Here is a 23,052-nt window from a genome sequence, read left to right on the forward strand (position 1 = left end):
ATCACACTAGCGAAAAAAAGTATTGCAACTGCCGACTTTATGCGTAGAAATAGGCTCATTTGGGCCACTGTATATACTTTATATGCTATAGGATATACTTTTGTGAAAGTGAAAAGACTAAAGAATTACCTGTCGCACAAGGAGCTCCATCTCAGGTGAACTAGTGGACAGATCAACCACAGATTTGACAGCTATCCTCAAGCCAGTAATTATTGAAGGGCCTATGAGAAAATTGACAATGCGTTATATTAAAAATGTAACATCTCTAAATTGCAATAAAGCAACAGTTCACCCAAAAATTTGTTCTCTCATAATTTACCCTCATGCTGTTTCAAAGTCAGTGGGGTCTACTGTTTTGGACCACATTGGCTACATTGTACACTACCATTCAAAAGTTTGGGATCGGTAAGATTTTTAATATTTTTAAAAGAAGTTTTGTCTGCTCACCAAGATTGCATTTATTTAATTAAAAATACAGTAAAAACAGTAATATTGTGAAATATTATTACAATTTAAAATAACTGTTTTCTATTGGAATATAATATAAAATGTAATTCATTTCTGTGTTGGAAAAGCTGAATTTTCAGCATAATTTCTCCAGTCTTCAGTGTCACATGATCCATCAGAAATCATTTTAATATGATGATCAAGAAACATTTATTATTATTATCAATGTTAAAAACAGTTGTATACTTTTTTTTCAGGATTCCTTGATGAATAGAAAGTTCAAAAGAACAGCATTTATCTGAAATACAAAGCTTTTGTAACATTTTACACTACCGTTCAAAAGTTTGGGATCGGTAAGAATTTTTATTTTTTTGAGAAGAATTTAAAGAAATTAATACTTTTATTCAGCAAAAGTGACAGTAAAGACATTTAAAGTGTAACAAAAGATTAGATTTCAAATAAATGCTGTTCTTTTGAACTTTCTATTCATCAAAGAATCCTGAAAAAATACTGTACACAAATATTTTGTACATCTGTACACAATAAATGTTTCTTGAGCAGCAAATCATCATATTAGAATGATTTCTGGAGGATCATGTGACACTGAAGACTGGAGTAATGATGCTGAAAATTCAGCTTTGCCATCACAAGAATAAATTACATTTTCAAATATTTTCAAATAGAAAACAGTTATTTTAAATTGTAATAATATTTCACAATATTACTGATTTTACTGTATTTTTAATTAAATAAATGCAGCCTTGGTGAGCAGATGAATCTTCTTTTAAAGACATTAAAAATCTTAACTATCCCAAACTTTTGAATGGTAGTGTATGGCAAAAACAGCCAATCATTTATCTGAATTTCTTTTGTGTTCCTCAGAAGAAAGCAAGTTATACAGGACTGCAACAACCTGAGGGTGAGTAAATGACAAAAATGTCATTTTTGGTTGAACTATCCCTTTAAAGTTTACATGAAAGCCTGATTAAAATTGATTTGTTATGTTATACCAACTAGCAAAATATGACATTGTACCAGGCTGCTGTGTTGATGGCGCATAAGTCATTATCCAGCTTGCTGATGTTGTTTCTGCTGTCAATTCCGTGGTCAAAGGAGCACCTGTGAATTCCATTAACCACACAATAACCAACATTAACCAAATATAAACCAGGTTTTTGAGTCAATATGTAAATGAGGTAAATTAAAAAGTCAATGTTTCATTTTTATCATAAAAAAAAACAATCTTTCAAAAATTGGATCAGTAAGCCTCTTGAAAGGGTAGACTTTGTCAGCCTTGACCTGAATTATGACTTTTGAGTAAATCTCCAGGTTTTTTTTCTGTCTTTTTTTTTTACTTTGAGTAGCAGTAAAAGTTTGATCAGTGACTCACCAGTAGTGCTTGACTCTCCCACAGAAAAACACAGAAATCCAACAAACAGGATGAATTGGAACATTTTCTCCTTGGTTCTGCAAATGATCCTTTTGGAGGAGTGTGTATGGATAAACGGTCAGTGACTCTTCAGGTTTATAGGCTGTATGAGGGCGTTGATAGAATTGTCTGTCTCATGGGTTTCCATGAATAGAGAGACTGAACACACCCCAGTTTAGGCAATACAAACACAATGGGCTGTAGACGGAAGTTATTCTCTCTTTTCTTCACCTGACACCTTCAACTCATCATGGGCCAAAGCATTTCATGAATGTAGGATTTTAATGTTTCAAAGAGGTTCTAGAAAGTATACACCACGGTCAAAAGTTTGAGATAATTAAGACTTTTTAATGTTTTTGAAAGAAGTTTCTTATGCTCACCAAGGCTGAATTTATTTTATGAAAAATATAGTAAGAATAGTAATAATGTAAAATATTATTACAAATTAAAAGAACTGTTTTCATATAATGTATTCCTGTGATGCAAAGCTGAATTTTCAGCATCATTACTCCAACCTTCAGTGTCACATGACCCTTCAGAAATCATTTTAATATGCTGATTATTAATGGACCATTATATAATAATTGAGCAGCAAATCAGCATATTAGAATGATTTCTGAAGGATCATGTGACACTGAAGACTGGGGTAATGATACTGAAAATTCAGCTTTACCATCACAGGAATAAATTAAATTTGACCATATATTAAAATATCACAATATTGCTATTCTTGCTGTATTTTTAATATAAAAAAAATTTCAAATAAATGAATCCTTGGTGAGCACAAGAGACTTCTTTCAAAAACATTAAAAATCGTAATATTTTTTACCGGTATTATATAATCAAACTATGTTTCCAGTATAAGTCTGAAGTAATAACTAATTTCTAGGAAAAAACACACCCACACACACACCCACACAATGATGAAAGTCAAATTTAAACAGCTTTTAAAGATAACATTGAATTAAACTAAACATTGAGGCAAAACTTGAATAACAAGAACGTGGTATAATTAAAAATAACAGAGACACACTGTTCCTCAGAGAGATTGGGGTCTGGATCTGTCTAAGGGCTCTTGCACTTGCTGCTCCTGCTGCTGCTGTCAGCGCTGGGTAGCCGAGATCCTTGCGGGGATGTGACGGAGAGGCCCAATCCCAGATCCACTGTCTTCACTGGAGGGGACGGGACAGATTGGCTTCTGGCACTACTGCTGGCCGATGGATTTGAGGATCTGATATGCATGTGGGGCACATAAGACAACCGTCAGGACTTTCCACATGTCATGCATATTTGTCTGGTTTAAATGGTCACACTTAACTGGATAATTATGCTGTAATAGCAGCAGACGTACATGTGGAATATAAATCGTGATAGATAAAAGCATGATTATGTGAATACCGATGGAGTGAAGCAGAACTGCGGGCTGAGTTGATCTTTGAGCTCAGACGGCTGGAAGGAGTAGAAGCAGGAGAGGGTAGCGACAGACCAGCCTGCAAATGATGCACATAACTACATTAACTAATGTAACAAAGCAAGTAATGACTAAAATAATCTCACAAGAATTCTTCTGACAATTATCCGTTCATTTGTTTAATGTTTCTGAAAGAAGTCTCTTTTGCTCACCAAGGCTGCATTTATTTGATCAAAAATACAGTAAAAACTTTAATAGTGTGACATATTATTACAATTCAAAATGTGAAGTCAAAGCTGAATTTTCAGCATCATTAGTTCTGTCTTCAGTGTCACATGATCCTTCAGAAATCATTCTAATATGCTGATTTGCTGCTCAAGAAACATTTCTTATTATTATCAATGTTGAAATAGAAACAAGAACAGAAGAACAGCATTTAATTAAAATAGAACTATTTTAATGCACTTTTAATTTAATGCATACTTTCTGAATAAAAGTATTAAATTCTTTAAAAAAAAAAAAAAGTTCTTGATCCCAAACTTTTGAACGGTAGTGTATTCGCTTTCAAATTTCTATTCAAATCTATACAATCCTTGTTTGTACTTACTACCACTTTGTATCACTTTGACAAATCAGTAAAAAAAATTTTTTTTTGATTTCTCCCTCATTTTGACTACATGTAACTTATAGATCCGGATGGATAATTTTTCCAGTCAAACTGTACCTGCATAAAACGTATCTGTAATGCAGATGCCAGGTCAGGATTCTCCTCTATGGCTTCTAGGAGCAACTTATTTAGGCTTTTATTTAAGTCTCTGAGTTCTCGTAGCTCTATGTCACGTTCCTCAAACGTCTTCTCTTTGGTGTTCTGAGCAGACCGAATTTCCCTGGTATATTTGGCACACTGTGAGACAAGAATAGGGTAAGATTATGAGATCAGCTGCTTTTTAGATGGCAATCTGTCTGTTAGATAATCACAATAATATGGTCATTACAGGCCATTTATATATATATATATATATATATATATATATATATATATATATATATATATATATATCACAACACAAGTATTTGACATTGCAATGGTACTACTAATGGATAGGACAATGTTAATATGTTTGGTCATTTTCTGTTAAAGCGTTAGTTCACCCAAAAATGAAAATTCTGTCATTTATGACTTACCCTCATGCCGTTTCACACCCGTAAGACCTTCGTTAATCTTCAGAACACAAATTAAGATATTTTAGTTCCTCTCTCAAGATCCATAAAGGTACTAAAAACATATTTAAATCGGTTCATGTGAGTATATTTTAGTTGAAATCCGATAGCTCCGTGAGGCCTCCATAGCTTCATGAAGCATCAGAGCATAAATGAATCAGTGTGTCAAATCATGATTCAGATCGCGTGTCAAACTGCCAACGGCTGAAATCACATGACTTTGGCGCTCCGAACAGCTGATTCGACACGCTGATTCATTTATGCTCCGAAGCTTCCTGAAGCATTGTTTTGAAATTGGCCATCACTAAATAAGTCGTTATTTAGTGTTTTTTGGCGCTCCAAAAATATTCTCGTCGCTTTATAATATTAATATTGAACCACTGTACTCACATGAACCGATTTAAATATGTTTTTAGTACCTTTATGGATCTTGAGAGAGGAACTAAAATATCTTAATTTGTGTTCTGAAGATTAACGAAGGTCTTACGGGTGTGGAACGGCATGAGGGTGAGTAATTAATGACAGAATTTTCATGTTTGGGTGAACTAACCCTTTAATAACTTAATAGATCTGCTATGCTCCTGCTGCTGCAGAGCAAGTACAGGACTTGTGAGCAAGTAAGACATGCTGCTGCTGTACAATATAGCATACATGAATTACCCGTAGCAGATACAAGTGGAGCTGGGGAAGGTGGAGGGTGTCAGAAAGCTCGCTGCAAATTGCTGCAGCGAACACTGACCAAGTATATGAAAGTTGAGCAGAAAGCTCATTTAATAGCCTATTATATTTTCTGTTATTTTTCTGTTTATTACTGTGAAGCTGCTTTGAAACAATCTGTATTGTAAGCGCTATATAAATAAAGGTGACTATAAAAGCAAAGTCATTTTAGACTTTGTAATGTAAGATGAATCTGAAAAGATAAAGCTGGATAATTGTAGGGTATGTGAGGGTGTATGTCAGACCTGTTTGACGGCTCTATTGAGTTTCTCCTCCTGAGAAAGGATGTCTTTGTTGAGAGAGAGCACATGTGCTTGGGTCCTCTCAACGCTCTCGTTCTGAACGGCTTCCTCTTGAAGAAGACCCTCCAATGTCCTGGACATGCTCTGAAATGTGATAAATGTGCTTTATGGCTATCATCTAAATTCATTGGTTTTAACATTTTATTTAACATTACTGAATCAAGCTGACCTAGCTAATTAACTTTAAGGAACATGTTTTCACCTTTTACAGAGCAGGTTTACAGAAACTTGTTTGACCTGTTGTGAATGATGGCTTTCAAAAAAATCTTTTTTTAAAACTTTTTTATTCCTACAGTTTGGTGGATTTTATGTCCCCATGAAACAATACTGCATATTTTACATAAAATGTTATTCAACTTTCATGACAGGGTATTTCACTTAATGTAAACTTGTTTTGGCCCTATCATAACATATTTTTTAGTTCTACTTGGAGAAAGGTATCCAGACAGACAGCGCCAAATTTTGGCATCAACACTCACCTCTCTTCCATATTATTATTTTTTTTTATCAGGAAAGAACCCTTTTCCTTGTCCTTATATAAATATTTTATATAAATGTTTATATAAAATTCATTGTGATACATATTTTTTTCTTAGATGTAAACCATTAAATTAGTTTGTGTCTCAAACTCAAGTCCATATATGCCCCAAAGTAAGTGTTAGTCATAAACTTTTGTAGTTTCCTCATTTTTAGAATATTTATCTAATAGCATAAAACACAACATGTCCACCCTTTTGTGTCCATTTACACTGGACATGAAAATGTTTCTTTCTTTTTTTTTTTTAAATAGATTTTCTAAATCTATTAAAATTCTTCCTAAATGTTAATCTTTTGCTAGCATGTTGTTCTTTCCTAGTTAGTAACGGGCTTCATAAAATTAAAACGTCCACCCTGTTACACATTGCATTACAAAAATTTAATGTAAACAGGGTGGACAAATTTCCTATATGACATATGAAATATTTGGTCAGGATTATTAGTTTTTACTTAAGCTTGAGGTCTGAACAGTGTGTTTTCTAATGGACAGACAATTTCTCCCTCTGAAAAGATAATTGAATTTTAGCTTTTTTTCTTTAACAAACCTGCTCAGATCATATATATCTATATTTAATTAACTAATGTTAAGAATTACATTTTTGTATCATGAGAGATTATACTTCAAATATTTATATAAATTTAGTTTTTTTCCCGCATTGTCTGTCTAGAAGAATGTTTACGTCAACACATATATTTACTTCAACGTCCTCCTGCAGTTCTCGGATTTGCCGTTTCTTAAATTTGTACTTGTCCTCGGCTGCTCGTCTCTGCTCATCCAGCTTCAGTTTCTCCTGGTGTGCGGGACCTATAGCGAGATGGTGTACTGCTCAGCTCACAACAAAATTCTGTTTGATTATATACACTGCCATGTTCCAGATATTGTTTACATGCCAAATGAAACCTGCACAGTATCTATACCACAAACATGTGACGTTTGCTTGTAGGTATTGCTTAAACTGAATATATTTAATCTGATAACATATGCATAAGTAACGTACATTAATATCAGTGTTGCTCACACATAGCTACAGCCCTTATTTTCCTCATTCTTCAGGTAAGCAAACAAACGTAACAGACAACTTTAAAATTAGAATCACATAACAATGCATTCTGGGAATGTGGTGAGATTAGCGACGAAGAATGTTTTAAAAGCTGGCAATGAGTTAAAGTGTTTGAGAATGACTCAGAAACACTTATTTTGGGGTAATCAATGAGTTTAATATAGAAATACTGATAGCACTTTATTTTACAGTCCTGTTCCCCATGTATATACTACGTACTTATTATAGTAATTACAATAACTAGGTACTAACCATGAACCTAACCTTAACCCATGTAGTTACCTTATATTACCAGCACTTTCTTAGATAAGTACACTGTAAGTACATGTAAGTGCAAATACTGTAAAATAAAGTGCAACCAAAATACCTACTGGAATCCGTGACTTTGGTCAGGGCTTTGCGATAGGTTGTATTGCAGTTGTTGACAACATGCAGGGTGTTCTCCAAAGCGTGGATCTCTTTCTCTGCCTTGCGGATTTTGGCATCCAAATCATCTCCCTGACGCTGGAGTTCTTCTTTCTCTTGAGCTGCCTTAGGAAAAAGTCCAGAATTTATTAGATATTGTGATTTATGAGGAGTTGCAATGTTCATTCTGACATAGAGAAAATTATGGAGTAGTCTGGAGTTAGGAATGCTTTAAATGTAAAGACCCTTCTTTGAAAGATACTTCTTTCAAAAGTTCACTAAAGCTGCATTTATTTGATCAACAATATACAGTAAAAACAGTAATATTGTGAGATAGTATTATAATTTAAAATAACTGTTTTGCATTTCAATATGTTTTAAAATGTAATTTATTCCAGTGATGTCAAAGCTGAATTTTCAGTATCATTACCCCATGTCACATGATACTTCAGAAATCATTCTAATATGTTGAATGATTTTGTGCTCAAGGAATATTTCTTATTATTACCAATGTTGAAAACAGTTGTGCTTTATATTTTTGTGGAAAGCACACTACCTTTTTATCAGGGTTCTTTAATGCATAAAGAATTCAAAAGAACAGCAATTATTTGAAATAGAAATCTTTTGTAACATTATAATGTTTTTGTTGTCACTTTTTATCTCTTTAATGCTTCCTTGCTGAATAAAAGTATGCATTTCTTAAAAATAATGAAATAACACTTGGGGATGTTACAATAAATCATTAAAGGTGCCCTAGAACGTTCTTTCACAAGATGTAATATAAGTCTAAGGTGTCCCCTGAATATGTCTGTGAAGTTTCAGCTCAAAATACCCCATACATTTTTTTTTATTAATTTTTTTTGAACTGCCTATTTTGGGGCATCATTAAATATGCGCCGATTCAGGCTGCAGCCCCTTTAAATCTCGTACTCCCTGCCCCCCCGAGCTCTCGACTATAATACAGTGCATAAACAAAGTTCACACAGCTAATATAACCCTCAAATGGATCTTTACAAGACGCTCGTCATGCATGCTGCATGCATGCTTTGGATCATGTGAGTATAGTGTTTATTTGGATGTTTACATTTGATTCTGAATGAGTTTGATAGTGCTCCGTGGCTAAAGCTAACATTACACACTGTTGGAGAGATTTATAAAGAATGAAGTTGTGTTTATGCATTATACAGACTGCAAGTGTTTAAAAATGAAAACAGCGATGGCTCTTGTCTCCATGAATACAGTAATAAACGATGGTAATTTTAACCACATTTAACAGTACATTAGCAACATGCTAACGAAACATTTATAAAGACAATTCACAAATATCACTAAAAATATCATGTAATCATGGATCATGTCAGTTATTATTGCTCCTTCTGCCATTTTTCAATATTGTCCTTGCTTGCTTACCTAGTCTGATGATTCAGCTGTGCACAGATCCAGACGTTAATACTGCCTGCCCTTGTCTAATGCCTTGAACATGGGCTGGCATATGCAAATATTGGGGGCGTACATATTAAAGATCCCGACTGTTGCATAACAGTCGGTGTTATGTTGAGATTCGCCTGTTCTTCGGAGGTCTTTTAAACAAATGAGATTTACACAAGAAGGAGGAAACAATGGTGTGGAGACTCACTGTATGTCATTTCCATGTACTGAACTCTTGTTATTCAACTATGCCAAGGTAAATTCAATTTTTGATTCTAGGGCACCTTTAAAAATGTCCTTTATTATTCAAAAAGAGGGATGTCCTCCACTAAGCATGCCATCACATGTTTCTGATTGCTGATAAAGCTTTTTCAGTCTAGGAATCTAATGCATGAAATAATATTAATTACTTTACTGCGATTTTTCCTTGTGCACATAAAAGAGCTCAATGCATCTAACTGAAAAAAATAAACTATGTTATTAAAAATGGTGGTATATGGTGGTGTCACTTCCCAATGTGGCTACAGAATAATATCATACAGGTATAAAGTCATTTTTACTTGATTATTAAATAGTTTAATTAAGGTTTATACATGCTAGTTTTCATGACAGATTTCAAGATAATTTTCGTTACTACTGGAGCTGCCAGTTTCAAGTTTCAAAACAGCAAGCACAAACTATGCAAAAGCGACAGCCCCTCCGACGTACTCAGTGCCTGAATTCACTCACTCGTTTTCATTCACTCCTTGTACTATATTAGTGGACTAATGTAAGGAATAGTGAATGAGAGTATAGGTCGATTTCGAACACAGCATAGATCAACATACACAAGCATGGAACAGAAACAGAACAGAACCAAACCAAAACAGAATATACACGTTACAGGTGGGATCTTACTATCATTGTGTGTGGCAATGCCCCTTGATTAACAGATTACTGAGCCTGTTTTGTTGGCAATAGGCGCGTATAAGTGCATATAATGTAAACAACATGAACGTAGTGAATTCATAAATTCATTATTCATCATTCAACTATACATTATATTCATTGTAGTGATTCAAAAGTTTTCCATGGATAATGCGATGGTGTACTGTGTGTTTGCAGACGATCGCTACGCAAAAGCTGTGCATGCTCGTCACTCTTTAGCTCACACAGCACGCCTCCAGGTGCTCAGCTGTTTTCGAAAAGGGTAGAGTGTAGGTATCTTTTATAAATATGATAAAACTAAAGACTTTTCGCAGATATGAAGGATGCACTTCTACTCTATAGGTACTCAAGATTAACATGAGATTGGCAGAAACTGTGTTTGAATGTGCAGTGGTAGGGGGTCCCCAGGACAGGTTTGAGAACCACTGCTCTAGAGGACGCAGTGTCTCATTCCCCTTCTCAGGGAACCGTGGTTACATGCGTAACTTGAGACGTTTTATCATTCGTCTCTTGTGTGGCCCTAATGTGGTGGCCTTTAAGATGCATGCAATATGTTGTGCCCTGTTTGTGCTGTCTTTTCTTTTATCTCTCTTCTGTTCCTGTAACTTTTTCTTTTTCAAAAACCAATGGCTTCGTTCACACTGTCAATTTTTGGGACTGACAACCGCATTTACTTCTCGAAATATCTAATTCACACAGCAACTTACTGTAGCGTCTGGAATACTGTCTGTATAAACATGCAACAAGAGTCAAGCCTGTATTCTCTTACCAGTAACCATAGTGACAGTGACCAAAGTAATATCAAAGATGATAAAACTGAAAAGTCTTGACACTTTTGATATGACAAGAGCCCAATTGAGCCGCAAGTTCATCTGTCAAATCTTCATCAACCGACAGAAGCTTCGATGTAAACCTAAACACATACTAACCGGATGCATTTAACCATTGCACTCGCACTTGCAGTGTCTCGCGCATAACACAGCATTTGAGTTGCGAATAGAACACAAAACTGATGGGAGCGGCTTCGGTGGAGAACAGTGCCAGGATCAAGAACCTTCAGATGACACATAGCTTATATCTCCGTCGCTGTAAGTCACAGATAGCGAAAAAAACACACAAAACCCCTTAGCAGAGCGGCTCTTTTGCACTGTATGACGTGACAGATAACTAGTTGTACAGTGTGGTTCCGTTCACACAGCGTGAGTTTTCTGAGAATATGGTTGTGAGTCCTGAAAATTTACAGGTGTGAGTTTGGTTATTGTTAATATTAACTGTATTAAGTACTCAAAAACAGGACTGACATCTGTATTCTGATGCTGCATGAACGTGGCCAATAAAACTATATTTAAAAAAATAGTGGTATGATACCTTTATGATGAAGTAGGCCTGGGATTTCTCCTCCTCTCCCTCTGGTGCAGCCATGGAAACAGTCAGAATCTCATACCTCTTCCTCATCTTGTCAATTTTGAACATTCTCTCGTTCACCGCAGTACTAAGGCCATTTGTCACAACCAACAGAGTCCAGAAAAGTGCTGAATCAAATACTGTATATGACATCAGTGCACATCAACTTATACTTTTTTCTGTTTTTATGAACAGTAGTAATTTATATAGCATACGAATGATACAATTACGATCGATTAAAAAAAAAAAAAAAACATCAATAATAAATCATGCTATTAATTTATTTCAGTTTTTATATATGTATTGTAGTATAAATGTATCTTCTAAGCCACACTAAAAAAATTTAATCATTTTCATTTACCAATTTCATGTTCCATTGGTTAGCGGGTATTTACCTAAGCCCTTGTCTCTCCTGTTCAGTGAGCTTGACCTGTTTAACGAGCATCTCTTGGTGCACACGAATCTCCTCCTCTCTTTCTTTCATGGCCGCTTGCAGCTGCAGACGTCTCTTCTCCAGAGTCAGCACTCCATCTGCTTTGTCATACAGCAGGTCTCTCAGCCGCTGCACCTCCATCTTCAGGAGACCTTTCTCCACCATGCTGTCCTGATATAAGGAGACATCCACAGTGCAATAGAGCAAATGTCTTTTGTTCTCTACCTTTTTTTACTGCTGATATTTTATAAAATGCTTTGATAGATTAAGTTATCCACAATAGATCAGTTGAGCTGATAGCAAGTGCTGATGGTTGGGGAAAATTTGTGGAATAGAAATTCCATTAAATGTGTTAAATGAGTAATACTGTATTTAATAAACAAACTGGCAAGTAGGGAATGTGTAGAAATTTATGAATGTTGAGTGTTGAAATTTAGTGAAATTCTGTGGCATCTGCTAAAAAAAAAAAATCAATTGGTACAGATACCAGATCTATTTATCAGTGATGGACAATCAAGTTATTGACCTGTTTTTTGAGCCTGAATTTTTTCTGGTCTTTCTCAGAGATGTCAATGAAGAGTTCCATATCCTGGATCTTGGAGGTCAGATCTCTCTTCTCTGCTTCGCTCTTCTCTGCGTCTTTCTTAATGCAGCGGATATCATCCTGCGAATATATGGAACATTAAAAACATCCAAACTTCCAAAAACAAATTAAAAGAATATATATGTAAAGTTTGGAAACGCCCAAGAAAAGTGGGGTTTTGGACAATATTGGCATGAATCCTTTTTAATTTGTGATAATTTTGCACTGATAAGGGACAACACAAACTATGAAAACATATTTTATAAACAGTTTATACATAGAAAAAATTTTTGATTCATCAAAATATCCACCATTAGCAGCTATCTGACCTAAACTGGGTTCTAATTGGTTCATTGTATTCAATTGTTGAAGCTATTGAGGTGTGCTGACCCAAAAATCATTTACAAACCTGGGCCAAGTTTAAACCAGTAACCAGGCATCACAGCTGGCAAAGGGGCATGTCTGACTTTGACATGTATATATTGCCATTATTATGTAATCAAAATGAAAATGATTATTGCTGGTCTTCAATGATAATGTCAAGTTACTTTAATGTATTTGCACCAAAAAATGATAAGGACTTATGCTGATATCGTCCAAAACCACACTTTGCCAGGGGTGTTTCCAAACTTTTGGAGGGCAGTGTATATATATATATATATAAAATTTATATAGCATACGAATGATACAATTACGATCGTTTAAAATAAAAAAAAACAAACAAAAAAAAACATTAATAATAAATCATGCAATTAATTTATTTCAGTTTTTATATATGTACCGTAGTATAAATTTATCTTCTAAGCCACACTAAAAAAATTAAATCATTTTCATTTACCAATTTCATATATATATGAAGAGTTTGGTTCCAAAAGGCAATAACTCCATTTTGATTCATTTGAGTAAAAAGGTTTCACATAGCATCTTTTGGTTATAAAAACATTAAAAATTAAAATCTACATTTTGATTTTAATAAGTTTACTATAAAAACATATTATTTTTTTCCCAAAATGCAATAAATCCATGACACTATTTTTTTTTTTTTTTAATGAAAGTTATTTTTTAAATTGAAAATACACAGCAAAGTAAGTTGATTCACATATATGACAGAGTCTAAACTTTGCCAATATTTATCTTATATACAGGCATTTTACTAAAAATACATTCAGTCGTCACTCCCAAAATGAATTCAACAGGTCACCTTGTTAATGTTATAAATTATTTGTCATTACCGATTAAAGAGTATCTGGCGCCACCGCACGGTTAAATAAGCACATTTGCCAAGTACAATGGTATTAAAACGGCTTTTTAAAAAAGCCTTCAGTGTTTACAGTGGGTGGAATGGTGCACTGTGATTGGTTGAGCGGATATATCACGTTCTGCAGAAAAAGGAGACTGGCATTTGTCACGTTTTGGAAAGAAAAGGAGAAAACGTGACAGAATAACACGACGGATAACGCATTTTGCGCAAAATTAATCAATGACTTTTCAATACCAACCAGATACAATACTGATTTTGTAGGAAACTCAATTTTTTTGAAAATGGTGTTTATCGCGTTTTGGAACCAAACTCTTCATATATATATATATATATATATATATATATATATATATATATATATATATATATGCTACTTCTGCATAAATAGACAGACATAAATCCCATAGCAGATCTAGGCAGGTGGAGCTGAGGGAGGTGGAGGGTTTCAGAGGAAATCTGATAGCATGCTGCAGAACTAGCTACAGCAAACACTGAACTATTTAAATGTTGAGCAAGCAATCTCATTGGCTGCAGGATCAGCAGAGGCCAGTCAGCTTGTGTCATGCGGTAATGACGTGATAGCTTGCAGATCGCATGTAAAGGAGCTATCAGCCTGTGCCCTCTAGAGTTTCATGACTGAACTAGATATTTATATTGCATACAGGAGCAGGAAATGTAAGATTGAGAGAAATAGAAATAAGGTGCATTGTTTCATTTTTAACTGCAATACCTCAAGGGCTGAATGCCAAAAACAGAAATCAGTAACCAATCAATAAACATGTTTATGACATATCACCTATGAATCAGACCTTAGTGCCTACTGAAAACAGCTGTTCTCCAAACCTAAGGGGATCTCTGAGAAATCAATGTAACAACAGAGACACACACTCTCACCTGGAGTTTCTTTAGCTGTGTGTTGAGGGTGGCGGCCGTCCTCTTCTTCTCCTCGAGAGCTTCAGCCAGATCAGAAGCCCTCTTCTCCAAAGCTTTCTTCTCCTCTGTGTTCACCTTCCCCTGCAAGTGTAAAGTCTTCCTCTCCAGCATCTGGATCTGAAAGTCCTGGACCAAACAAAAGAACAACACTTGAGTCATCTGTCAGCTTCTAGGAAACAACCGTCCTGCTTGTATGCCAACAACTTAAACAAGATGACATCTATTCGTTGACAGAGACTCTGGTTCTCTTGCCTGGTTGGAGATAATCATCTGCTGCTGGAGAAAGTTCTGGTCCAGTTTGCTGAGTCTGCTGTTCAGGTTAGAGAGAGCGGCCCGAGTGGCGCAGATCTCAGCTGTGACGTTCTTCTCCTTTTCACGCAGCCCTTGCAACTCTTGACTCTTTCTGAACATGAGCTCTCTCTGCCGGAGCAGCTGAGCATCGATGTCCTACACACACATCAGAAGACATGCATTAATGCTTTATTAATCTAAATACAGGTTAAGGTAACACATTATAATAACTTTCATTAACAAGTCAATCACAAACAGGCTTAACAAATCATTTAAAAACAATAATTTAAAATAATATAGGTATTGGATATTTAATTGTTCTTTCTACTTTTACATTTAACACTCACTTGAAGTTAATATTTTAATAACACTAATAATTTAATAGCACTGTTAAATGTAATCTTTAGTAAATGAATATCCATTTTCCATACTGTGCATTATAATGTTGTGATGCTGAAATTCGTTTTAGTTTTTAGTGTTTTATTTACTTATTGACAAAATAGAACAGAATTTAAAATCTGATATTTATCTGATATATATTTATTTATACAATTGGCCATAGCAGTGCATCATGTGTCATGTTCTTTTTCCAAAACTGTGGACTAGGGTTACTATCGTCAACTATCGTAATATGGGCTGAAACACTTAAACTAAATGAAAATTTGAAACTAAAATAAGTTTAAGTTGATGCACTAAAATTACTGGAAAAAATTAAAAATTAAAACTGAGGAGAGAGAGAGAGAGAGAGAGAGAGAGAGAGTGAAGCGACAGTATAACATTCATCCCCCTCTGATTTTTAAGCCATATGAAAACAAAACTGCCTGATGCCCAGAATGCCAGTGAATTGCTGTGAAGTCAAAAGGAGTCAAACTCACTTTGATGTTCTGTTCCTGTTCTTTGCGCAGTTGCTCCATCTGTGCTGCTTGCTCTTCACCATTCAACACCGCCTCCATCACCACTTGCAGCTTCTCCTTCAGAGCAGCATTATGCAGCTTTACTTCTTCAACCCTACAACAAAAGAACCATATATATTACTACAATAAATTTGCTATTCGCAATGAATTTGCTGTGAACTATAAAACTGAGTAGTCATCTGAGAAAAGTGAAAGCATTACTTTGCTGTTTTGTCCTGAATGTTCTTTTTCATGCTGGTTAACTGAGATCTGGTGGTCTCCACATCTGTGGCTGTTCGGTCTAAAGTTCCCTTCAGAACTTCTACCTGAAAGCAAAACACCACATTCGATTAGTTTAGCCAAATTCATATATATATATATATATATATATATATATATATATATATATATAGAATTGTATGTTTATTTTCAGTTATTTCACTTTAATGGCAATGAAAAGGACTTATTAATTGCCATTAAAGTGGAATTACTGAACCTAAACATACGAGCTTGATAAAAATGCTTATTTTAGAAGAAAATTTCAGACGGCACTTAGAGGCTTTTGCATCTGAAGTCTTCATATGTATGTGTGTGTGTGTGTATGCATGTATATACAGTGCTGTGCAAAATTTTTAGGCCACCACCAGCTTTCACTTTCTTATAAAATTTCTTTTATAAATGTTTTAATGACCATCCATATTTATTTTTCTGTCTCTTTATTAAGATACAAACAGAAAAGTTCTTTAAGCAAAAATCAGTATTTAGTGTGACCTCTTGGACTTCTTCCAGTTTCTCAAAGAAGAAAATCACTTGTGTTTTTTAATACTGCATACAAATTTCCTATATTTTCTGGTTATATTCTAATAAAGAGTCTGAGAAATAATAATATATGGTCATTATACCATTGCTAAAACAACATCTGATGGTGGCCTAAGACTTTTGCATTTGATTAATTAATTTAATCAGAAAATAATTAAATTTTTCATGTCAAATATATATATATTTCATTTTTTCAAATATATATTTGCATTTGAATAACATGACAAAAAATCACTGCCTTTACAAAGATGTACTGTGGCTGTACCAGTAATGGTACCATGGTATTTTTTTATTTACATGATTATAACCACATTCATCTACTGTGGTATATACATAGTAACCCAATGTTTTTGAGGTGAGCTCCAGTGTTTGCTGCTTTGCCTCTCATTTTTCATGGCTGATGGGCAGCGATCAAACGGCACTGTCAAGAGTGGAGATAATCACTCCGTGAATCATGCCAGTTGTTTTTTCTTATCTCATTTGTTTTGCAATTTGATATGCTGCCATATTACTCCATTAATTGATACTATAAATATATTTCCAGGCTTGCAGATCGCATGTAAAGATCATATATATATATATATATATATATATATATATATATATATATATAGACATATATATATAGACAAGATCAGTAATGGCCTCTCTGCACAGTTTATAAAGACAGCTGATATTTTACAAATTTATTTCCTTTATCGGCAAGAGCTACTTATGTCAGAGAGAGAATTTCTGCTGTTTAATTAGGTACAATGGCAAATCCATCATGACGGAGAAAATTAATCGTAAATGCAGGTTTTAATCACAGGTTAGAATTTTAATCCCTGATTTGTTCATCTGTGTTTAAAATTAAACCCAGATCAACAAATCCTTGATTAGCTCTAAACTTTGCTTAATTGAATCCTTATGAGATAACTTTATTTTTTGATGTTTTAGCTTATTTAAATGCTTGTTTTGACTTAAGTCAACTTGAAGCCCCCTTGGAAGTTTGTTGAGGCCCCCTAGTGGGCCCCAGTCCCCATGTTGAGAACCACTGTACTAGATCCTTGCCAGCTCACGGTGCATTTTGACAAATGATGCGCCTTTCATCATGGTGGACTTTGATCGGTCTCTGGGTCAGACTTGAGGACAGAGGAGCAATGAAACGAGGATACACATTTTAGAAAATGAGAAGCACCCCAATTTTGGGATGCCGCAGTAGACTCACCTCATCCTGCAGACGTCTGTGATTCCTCTCCTCTTCCTGGAGCTGCTGTCTGAGTCGAAGCGCCTGACGTTCAGCTGTGCCTATGTTCCTCTCCAGCTCTTTATTGTTCTCTATCTCACGCTCCATGAAGTCCTTCCTCTCCTTGATCAAATCATTCTTCTCTCTTATCACTTGGTTCACCTCTGCTTGCAACTAGAAGATAAAACGATTTACAAAGTTGTATAAACCATCTTCTGAATTAGTTAAGAAAAAATATTTAAAAAATGTATATGTTTGCATCTACAGAAACACTGTGCATTTAATGATGTTTTAATATTAAAAGAGCGCCATCTTCAGGTTACCATGGCACACTGCTGTATCTCCTGGTCTCTTTTCCTCATTTGTTCAATAGTGTTCTCCCACTGGTTGATCATCTCTTGCCTCTCAATGTGAGCCTGACGGAAGCTTTCGGCTGTTTTGTCCAAAGCGATCTGGATCCCAAAATACAAGTGCATTTGCTAAGACCAAATCCTATAAGAATGATGGCATGCTAAAAGCATAAAAAAATGTCTCTGACAACTAAGAAATGTGAGGGAGAACAGAAAAACATCCATTACCTGTGCTGTAACTGATTCAGTGATTTCACTGTTCAAGGTCTTTCTTTTCTGGTTGGCTTCAAGTGTCAACTTCTCAATGTTCAGTGTCAGCTCCTGATTTAAAAGACAGCAGATGTTATCTCAGCCCAGACATGGCAGTTATTCTGCAATGCAAACTATAGCTTAGCATACTGTTTTCCAAGTATTTATAAAATACTTCCCATACAAGTGAGTAGGGCTGTCAAACGATTAATCGCGATTAATCACATACAACATAAAAGTTTGAATTTGTATAATATATGTGTGAGTAATGTGTGTAATTAATATGTATATATAAATACACACAAATTAATGTATATATTTAAGAGAAATATGTTATTTATGTACAAAAATGTATTTATATATAATATAAATTATATAAAAATATAAATAAATACATATACTTAAATATTTCTCAAATATATACATGGATGTGTTTGTATTTATATATACTTAATAATTACACACAGTACACCCACATATATTAGGCAAACTCAAACTTTTATTTTGTATGCGATTAATCGTGATTAATCGTTTGACAGCCCTACAAGTGAGTGAATCTCATGAAAGATGTCACATTGTAATGCTACTTAAATTAAAATAAAATAACAAATATAATTAAATAAATTAACAAATAACAAATATAACTAAATAAATGAAAACTAAAAACTAAAACTAAATCAAAAACTATATAGACAAGTTTTTTTTTTTTTAAGTAATAAAAATGACAAAAACACAACAAAATTAACCCTAAAATGAAAATAAAACTGTAAATGTAATAATATATAATGTAAAATACAATAAATAAAATACGATTTTATATATGTGTGTGTGTGTGTGTGTGTGTGTGTGTGTGTGTGTGTGTGTGTGTGTATCACACACTTACGTGAAAAAGAAAGTACACCCTCTTTTAATTCTTTGCTTTATGTATCAGGATATAAAAAAAAAATCATCTAGTCCTTACCAGGTCTTAAAATAAGGTATAAAATACAACCGAACAACAAGACATAACATATCACACCATGTCATTATTTATTTAAAAAAAACTAGGCCAAAATAGTACACTCTTACGGCTTCCATAGGAATTAAGATGGTAAATAGCAGCCAAATTTTGGCAGTTTGCTGGTGTGGCGTATTCAGCTATAAAGACATCAGGAATGATCTTAAAGAATCAACTGTTCCTGCTCATCTAATTGGCAAGATCCAAACAATTTGAAGTCCATCATTCTACAGTGAGGAAGATTATTCACAAGTGGAAAACATTCAAGACAGTTGCCAATGTTCCCAGGAGTGGACGTCCCAGGAAATTCACCCCAAGATCAGACCGTGTACTGCTCAGAGAAATTGCAAAAAACCCAAGAGCGACATCTCAGACTCTACAGGTCTCAGTTAGCATGTTAATTGTTAAAGTTTATGATAGCAATATTTAAAAAAAAGCTGAACACATTTGGCTTGTTTGTAATGGCTGCCTCTTTAAAAAAAACATGGCAGCATGGCTGAACAACCCACATGACTTCTGGAACAGAAGTTGGACAGATGAGACCAAAGTGGAGCTGTTTGGCCTGACGTTTGGTGAAAAAACCAAGCACAGCTTATCAGCACAAACACCTCATACTGTCAAGCACAAAGATAGAGAGGTGATGATTTGGGCTTGTTTTGCAGCCACAGGACCTGGGCACCCTGCAATCATTGTGTCGACCCTGAACTCCTCTGCATACCAAAGTATTTTAGAGTCAAATCAAATGTGACGCCATCTGTCTGACAGCTAAAGCTTGGTCGAAATTGGGTCATGCAACAAGACAATGATCTCAACCACACCAGCAAATCTACTGTACAACAGAATGGCTGAAAAAGAAAAGAATCAAGGTGTTGCAATAGCCCAGTCAAAGTCCAGACCTCAACCCGACTGAAACACTGCGGCGGGACCTTCAGAGAACTGTGCATAAACAAATGCCCGCAAACCTCAATGAACTGAAGCAAAGTTGTAAAGAAGAATGGGCCAAAATTCAATGTGAGAGACTGATAAAATCACACAGAAAACGATTAGTTCAAATTATTGCTGCTATGGTTCTACAAGCTATTGAATCATTTATACTTAGTTTTTCCACACATGGCTTCTCCATTTTGGAGTTGTTTTTCCACACATGGCTTCTCCATTTTGGAGTTATTTTTGTTACATTTTTAGTCATTTTTTAGTTGTTATTTTGCATTACGCATGAAGTAATGACTATGAAGTTCATGTGTGTGTGTGTGTGTGTGTGGGGGGGGGGGGGGTGTTCTCAACTGTCAATCAAGTGTGCTCACTTGTTCTTTTAGGGTGAGATATGAAACAAATATGTTCTTGCCAGGATTTGTGAGATTCACAAACATTACTTTGTTACTTGGCAGTCTCACATTTTTGGTCTGACAGTTGAGTGCTGCAAATGCATTCGGCCCTTTAAAATATTATGATATAGCTGCTTGAAGTGTATAAAGCACTTTGTGCAAGCCAAACTCGAGGATAATTAACCTAATTAGCACAGGTGGAGAGCATTCAGTTAATCAACTCAACCAATGACTAGAGGTATGAATACAGCAGAATTACCTCTGTTCATCTGAGAGTTTATCAGCACCCCATCCTCCACCCATCTCCTCACTTCTAGTTCTATCTACTTTTACCACACCGGTAAAAGTACTCTGGGTTCGGGCCAATATTCCGAGCTCGTAGCCCTTCCCCTGGACAGCACGCCAAATACGCATAACTTTTATTCTATTGAATTATATGTACATGTGAACTCATGAAATGACAGCTCAATAGTGTTTACCATCAGGCTTACAAAGTGACCCAACTCAAACAGCTAATCCTGCCGCTTTTACTACAGACTCACTCGAATCCTGCTCTCATCTTGCTTGGCGTACTTGATGATGGCCATGGTGTCTTCATCCTTGTGCGCCGATTCCTGCAGCCAGGCCTCCAGGGTCTGCTGATCCCAGTTCAGCTGACTCTTCAGTTCCTCAAGCTTCTGAGTGGCTTTAAAGATGCTGTTCTGTGTATATGATTGACAGAATTACATTAGGATTAGGATTATGTTCCTTTGTAATAAAATAAAAGTATTTGAAAAGCTCAATGTATGATTTTTTTTTAAGTTTTTGACAAAGCTGCACTTATTTGATCACTACAGTATAAACAGTAATACTATTAAATAATAACACAATTTAAAATAACCGTTTTCTTTATTAATATATTTTAAAATGTAATTTATTGCTGTGATGGCAAAGCTGAATTTTCAGCATCATTACTCCAGTCTTTAGTGTCACATGATCCTTCAGAAATCATTCTAAAATGCTGATCAAGAAAATCTCTTATTATCCATGTTGAAAACAGTTAATATTTTAGTGGAAACAGTGATAAATTTTTTTTTTTTTCTGGATCATAAATGTCTGTCACTTTTGATCAGTTTAATGGGTGCTTGCCAGATATCAGTGTTACTTTCTTTTTTCTTTAATATCTTACTGACCCCCGACCTTTGAACTGTAGTGTGTGTAAACGTGTTTGTAGTTTGTGAGACACCAATGAACGATGGTTTCTTTCTATTGCTTTGACACTGTTTATGCATAAGCACAAGTCATGTAATATGGATAGGGTATGAGTCAGCTGTAACCTCTTGTTCGTTCTTCTTCTCATTCAGTGTTTTCAGTTGATTCTCCAGCTCAGTGATCTCCTGCTTCAACCGGCCTGCCTCTCGCTCCGCCAGAGCTCTGAAATGCTCCTCAGATTCAGTCTCCTTCTCTCTGGCTTTGCACAAAGCCTGAACATACGCAAACAATCCCACTCAAACATTACGCATTCAATCTTACTGTTCAAAACAAGAAAATACAGTTTTTCTTTGCAATTATCTCGTACCTGAGCATGAGAAAGCTCTTGTTTCAGATTTTTGAGATGTTCAGTCAAAGCATTTATAACATCTTTGCATTTATTCAGTTTGTTCTCAAGATTTAATTGCTCCTTTTGCTTCCTTTTAAGCTGTAGAGAGAAGAAAAAAATATGAAGAAAATGAAAATGGCACATTTATTCAGACATATACCCCCAGTTTCACAGACAAGGCTTAAGCTAGTCCCAGACTAAAATGCATGTTTGAATTGTTTTAAGTGAAAGTACTTGTACTGACATATCTTAAAATATGTCAGTGGCATTGTTTTGTCTCAAGATGCACACCAGTAATGTTTTGTTTTTTTTGTTTTTTTTCTCTAGGGTACGTTTTTAAAAGCTACTTAAATGTCCCAATTGAACTAAGGCCTAATCCTGGTTTAGTCTAAGCCTTGTCTGTGAATAATGTCATTTAGCAGATAAACTTATCACTCACCTCCTCCTCTAAAGCTTTATTCTCTGAATTAGCCACAGGGAGGGCGAACCCCGCTTCCCAGCCAACCTCTGCTAACAGAGCGTTAGACATTTTGATCTTTTTCAGAGGCGTTCAGGATCAAAACACAAACGGCTCGATGAGATTATCAGACGTTAACGAATGCCGTGGCTTATCGTTGTGTTTTCAAGATTCGTTTCATAGCAACGACGCTAACTATCAATGTGCCGCATTCAACCTACAGGTGACGCCAAACGCTTCTCTTTTGAGAAGTAGCCTAATACAGCAGAAATAATATTTTAATTCTGAATTTGTGAATTTTTATCTCAGGTTAAGATATGAAAGCTTGTTTCCAACCCGGAATAAAAAAAAAAGAGAGAGAAAAAAGA

At 35.1% G+C, this 23,052-nt stretch overlaps 1 protein-coding gene across 1 annotated transcript; it reads right to left on the bottom strand.

Annotated features, from left to right (window-relative positions):
* Window positions 1-2,794: 2,794 nt before the first annotated feature.
* On the bottom strand, window positions 2,795-22,884 carry ccdc39 (coiled-coil domain containing 39). Its single transcript, XM_048164579.1, has 20 exons — window positions 22,667-22,884; window positions 22,207-22,326; window positions 21,965-22,111; window positions 21,191-21,349; window positions 18,306-18,398; window positions 18,051-18,179; window positions 17,710-17,901; window positions 15,906-16,009; window positions 15,666-15,798; window positions 14,752-14,946; window positions 14,461-14,625; window positions 12,249-12,386; window positions 11,685-11,893; window positions 11,254-11,377; window positions 7,497-7,656; window positions 6,763-6,869; window positions 5,471-5,611; window positions 4,012-4,191; window positions 3,275-3,366; window positions 2,795-3,107 (listed from the first exon to the last, which is right to left on the bottom strand). The coding sequence occupies exons 1-20, from the start codon at window positions 22,754-22,756 to the stop codon at window positions 2,942-2,944; spliced, it is 2,844 nt and encodes a 947-aa protein (XP_048020536.1). The 5' UTR covers window positions 22,757-22,884; the 3' UTR covers window positions 2,795-2,941.
* Between the last annotated feature and the right edge of the window lie 168 nt (window positions 22,885-23,052).

Source organism: Megalobrama amblycephala, linkage group LG17, assembly GCF_018812025.1.
Source record: "Megalobrama amblycephala isolate DHTTF-2021 linkage group LG17, ASM1881202v1, whole genome shotgun sequence".
Lineage (NCBI taxonomy): Eukaryota > Metazoa > Chordata > Actinopteri > Cypriniformes > Xenocyprididae > Megalobrama > Megalobrama amblycephala.

Excerpts from the sequence above, each read along its gene's own strand:
- ccdc39 (XM_048164579.1), bottom strand. The coding sequence starts at position 22,756 with ATGTCTAACGCTCTGTTAGCAGAGGTTGGCTGGGAAGCGGGGTTCGCC. Across the intron at positions 14,947-15,665 it reads AACAGGAACAGAACATCAAA|GACATCGATGCTCAGCTGCT; the intron begins GTGAGTTTGACT and ends ATGTGTGTGTAG. Across the intron at positions 3,367-4,011 it reads TACAGATACGTTTTATGCAG|GCTGGTCTGTCGCTACCCTC; the intron begins GTACAGTTTGAC and ends CATCATTTGCAG.